At 54.9% G+C, this 3,613-nt stretch overlaps 2 protein-coding genes across 2 annotated transcripts; one reads left to right on the top strand and one right to left on the bottom strand.

Annotated features, from left to right (window-relative positions):
• The first annotated feature begins 1,796 nt into the window (after nt 1–1,796).
• SPRG_11788 (hypothetical protein) lies at nt 1,797–2,560 on the top strand. The gene has a single exon (XM_012350990.1). The coding sequence runs from the start codon at nt 1,851–1,853 to the stop codon at nt 2,493–2,495; it is 645 nt and encodes a 214-aa protein (XP_012206380.1). The 5' UTR covers nt 1,797–1,850; the 3' UTR covers nt 2,496–2,560.
• Nucleotides 2,561–2,795: 235 nt separating this feature from the next.
• On the bottom strand, nt 2,796–3,308 carry SPRG_11787 (hypothetical protein; the record flags this gene model as incomplete). The annotated part of the gene is made up of 2 exons (XM_012350989.1): nt 2,796–3,035; nt 3,093–3,308. 2 exons carry the CDS (start codon nt 3,306–3,308, stop codon nt 2,898–2,900), a joined length of 354 nt encoding a protein of 117 aa, XP_012206379.1. The 3' UTR covers nt 2,796–2,897.
• Nucleotides 3,309–3,613: the final 305 nt, after the last annotated feature.

The raw sequence follows: 3,613 nt of genomic DNA, 5'->3' as shown, positions 1-3,613 counted from the left end.
CAAAGCCCAGCGTGCTCATGGCCCAGATGATGTCGTCGCCGTTGATCGTCTTGCGCTTCTCCTGCTGGCACTTGTCGCTCGCCTCGGACGTGATGAACGAAATGAACTCCGAGACGCACTCCTGGACCGTCTCCTTGCCGTCCTTGGCGATCTTGGCCGTGTTGGGCAGCGAGACCTTCATGATGCGGGAGATGTTGGCCGTCGGGAGGAAGCGGTCCTGCTCGCGGATCTCGTCGTCCATCTCTTCCTTGCTGCTCATGGTCGTCGGAGGCGTGTGCTGGACTGCCATACAAATGCCAGGCCAGTTCCAAACCTCTGGCTTTAAATACTCTTCGGGATCAAAAGCGACAGGTTCCGGATAACATGCCACGCGAAGTTCGAATTTGAACCGCGTATCCGGCTCCGCGCCCAAACGCAAACGCTTGACGAGAGCCCAATCAGAGAGCTTGAAAGGAACCCCATCAATCTTTCTAAAGTCAATATTTGCAGTGTGATATATGGAGGAATACAACTATAGTGGAGAAATACAGATATAGTAGAGTTTAGTCAAACACACTCTATGTATTACGGGCAGCGGCATGCATTTATTGGCGCTCGCCGACAGGCGCATGGGAAAAAATCCTGACCACGAGCCTCCGTGTCCGCCTACTACAATAGAGTTGTTATTGGTGTCGGCGTAGTGTACTATTAACCTCGAGCTACACTGATCCTATTGTAATATAGTTGGATACGCGGACAAGGTGGGGACTGAGAGAACAGCGGGCCTTTCGCGCCAAAATTTCCCGCCGGTCGCAAGGATACAGTCTGCTGCTGCACGACAACTTGTCCATGGACAAGCGAGAGCGCAATGCTGGGCTTTTTTCTGCAAGTACTATTTACCGGCTTCGATAGTGCACGTCAAGAGGATGCAACACAACCTCGATCCTGGACTCTGCGCATGCACCAAGCACAAGTAGGTCCGTCGAGAGCAAAGTTCACTGCATCCCTTGCGCCCTGGCGGAGCCTTTCTGGTGAGCGAATTTTTACTGGACGCTTGGGCATGACCGCTGCTCAGATATGCCGCCTTCAACTGCAAAGTAGGTGCTTGAGAGGCGCGAAAATTCAGCCTTCAGCCCCGCACGATCCAGTCCAGGAGGCTTGATGGCAGGCTGTTCTTGCGCACCAAAAAATCCTTGCTCGGGGGCGGACTCGCCAAATATTGGAAATGTTGGTCGACTTGAATGTGCGTTGGACTCGTGCATGGAGGCCGATTGCACATTACCACTTGATTTTGAAGAAAAAGATGCATATAAATGTGTGGCAACGGACAGGCGCGAGACCTTAAATGATGCTAGTGGTGTAGTACATGTACTAAATTTACTTGCGATCGCTGTGGCGAGGTCCACGCACCGCGTCGAGTTGCGAGCTGTTTCAGATCCAGGCTCTTTCCAGTCGGTCCAAAGCAGTGGTGAAGCACACAAGCGTCGACCGACATCAGATAGCTGCTGTACACGAGGTTCTCGTCGCCAGCTGCAGCCCATGTGCTGTGCGCAGATCCAAATCAGATCGTTTCCAAAAGCAGCCAGCGTTTCCAGATCCTGTATCCAAATAGCCTACGTTTGTATACCATACATATCCTCTGTCTAACAATCGAGCCAATCCCAACGCGCCAAGATGGTCTGCGTCATAAAATGGCCTTTCCATACAAACGCTCTAACACGCGCGTGGCGGCAATCAAAGTATTGCCAAGCGCGGCGGCCGCGCGGGGTTATCAGATGCCGTGACATGGTCCTGCGTCAAGTCCCACGCGTCCGGACGATGCGGTCGAGATTGCACTTTTGATTTTACTCAACCAGCACCAGCACTACAGCATGCAGCTCTCGCTCGGTCTGCTTCTCGCGGTGACCGCCACTGTCGTCAACGCCGATGCCGCGTGCGAGAAGGCCTGCACCAAGGACATGAAGCCCGTCTGCGGCTCGGATGGTGTCACCTACAACAACGAGTGCCTCCTCCAGAACGCGCAGTGCACCAACGCGACCATGACCGCGGTGCCGTGCGGCAACAAGGCCTGCGCGATGCTCTGCGACAAGATGTACGCGCCGGTCTGCGGCAGCGACAACAACACGTACAACTCCGAGTGCGAGCTCAAGAACAAGGCGTGCAACAACCCGACGCTCAAAGTCGCCAAGAAGGGCGAGTGCGACCTCTGCCCCAAGGTCTGCAACGACGTGCTCGACGAAGTCTGCGGCTCGGACGGCAAGACGTACAACAACAACTGCGAACTCCTCAAGGCCGCGTGCGCCAAGCCGTCCGAGAAGCTCACGGTCGTGTCGACGGGTGCGTGCAACGCCACGAGTGCGCCGACGACGGGCTCGACCACGACCAAGGCGCCGACGACCGCGCCGACGACCGCGCCGACCAAGGCACCGACGCCTGCGCCGTCGTCGGCGTCCATCGCGTCCGTCTCGGCATTCGCGCTTGCTGCGGTGGCCGTCCTCGCCAACTACATGGTCTAAGGGAGTTGTGCTACGTTGCCGCAGAACTGTTGCGAAATCTCTCTAATATGTCGTTCTTCTATCCATTTTTGATCGACTTGAGCGTTTTTGTCCTCTCAATTGTCGTCGCAGCCGATGTCAATGAGACACCCACGATGGGAATCTGCATCTACGACTGCGTAGTAATAGGTACGAGCGACGCCAGCATGGAGCTAAACGTCCGAGTGCTATAAGAACTCGTATAAAGTGAGGTTCCATCAGCTTTTGACAACGACAGAATTAGTCGCTAAAACAAATTGAGAGAGCGCGTGGATTCGATATGTCGTAAGAGCACATTTTGCGATGTTGGAGTCGAGGGTTTACATAAGTTACTATCTAGTATCCGTCCACGTGGAACGGTGCAACGGATTCAAGTGGGCATTGCTATGCTAGCTTCTTGGTCGGCGGCTTGCGCGCGTACCCGGCCGGTGATTCACTCGACGCTTTTCGCGGACTTCCATCCTCTTTAAGTGCAAAATGCTGCTGCTGCGCAAGCTCGCGCTGGTGAAGCTGGACCCACACCTACGCACCATCGTTGTCCCGACATCGAAAACTCAAACTCAAAAACGCATTTCGTACGGCGTGCTCGCGGAGTTTGGCTTGAAACAACTGCGTCTCCTCGACGATTTGAGCCCGCTCTTTCGTCTTCTCGGGCAAGTTGGCGCCCGGCGTCTTGGCTTGCAGTGGCGCTTCGAGTGTGTCGACCGCGGTTTTCTCGGGGACTAGCCTCGGGGCATGGAGGGACTGCATGGTTTTGGCGGTCACAACGTGCGACTCGGCGTCGAGCCCACTCATCGAGTTGCGCAGCGCGATCTGGTCGTCACTGGACAGCACGACTTGGTCGGTGGCTGCGAAAGGTGCGCAGCTTGAACTCGACAACAATTGGAGTCGTTGCGCGCGTGGGCTCGGTCCGAAACGAGTAAATGAGGTTGCCTACGCACCATCCACGTTAATCAGGAAGCGGTCGAAAACAAGATGCATCAACTAAGCTTACTTGGAGTGGGGTGCCGTGTAGATTGGAAATTCCAAAACCTAATAAATATTAATAGGCTTCGTAAGCTCAGCGTGGTCCCATCTCTCCTCCGAGAGGTAAGTTAGTC

Source organism: Saprolegnia parasitica (genome assembly GCF_000151545.1).
Source record: "Saprolegnia parasitica CBS 223.65 unplaced genomic scaffold supercont2.72, whole genome shotgun sequence".
NCBI classification, from domain to species: Eukaryota; Oomycota; class Saprolegniomycetes; order Saprolegniales; family Saprolegniaceae; genus Saprolegnia; species Saprolegnia parasitica.
The sequence above is the reverse complement of the archived record's forward strand: the minus strand, read 5'-3'. Positions and strand labels throughout refer to the sequence as shown.

Bases quoted from the DNA above. Each gene is read 5' to 3' on its own strand.
- SPRG_11788 (XM_012350990.1), top strand. From the start codon at position 1,851: ATGCAGCTCTCGCTCGGTCTGCTTCTCGCGGTGACCGCCACTGTCGTC.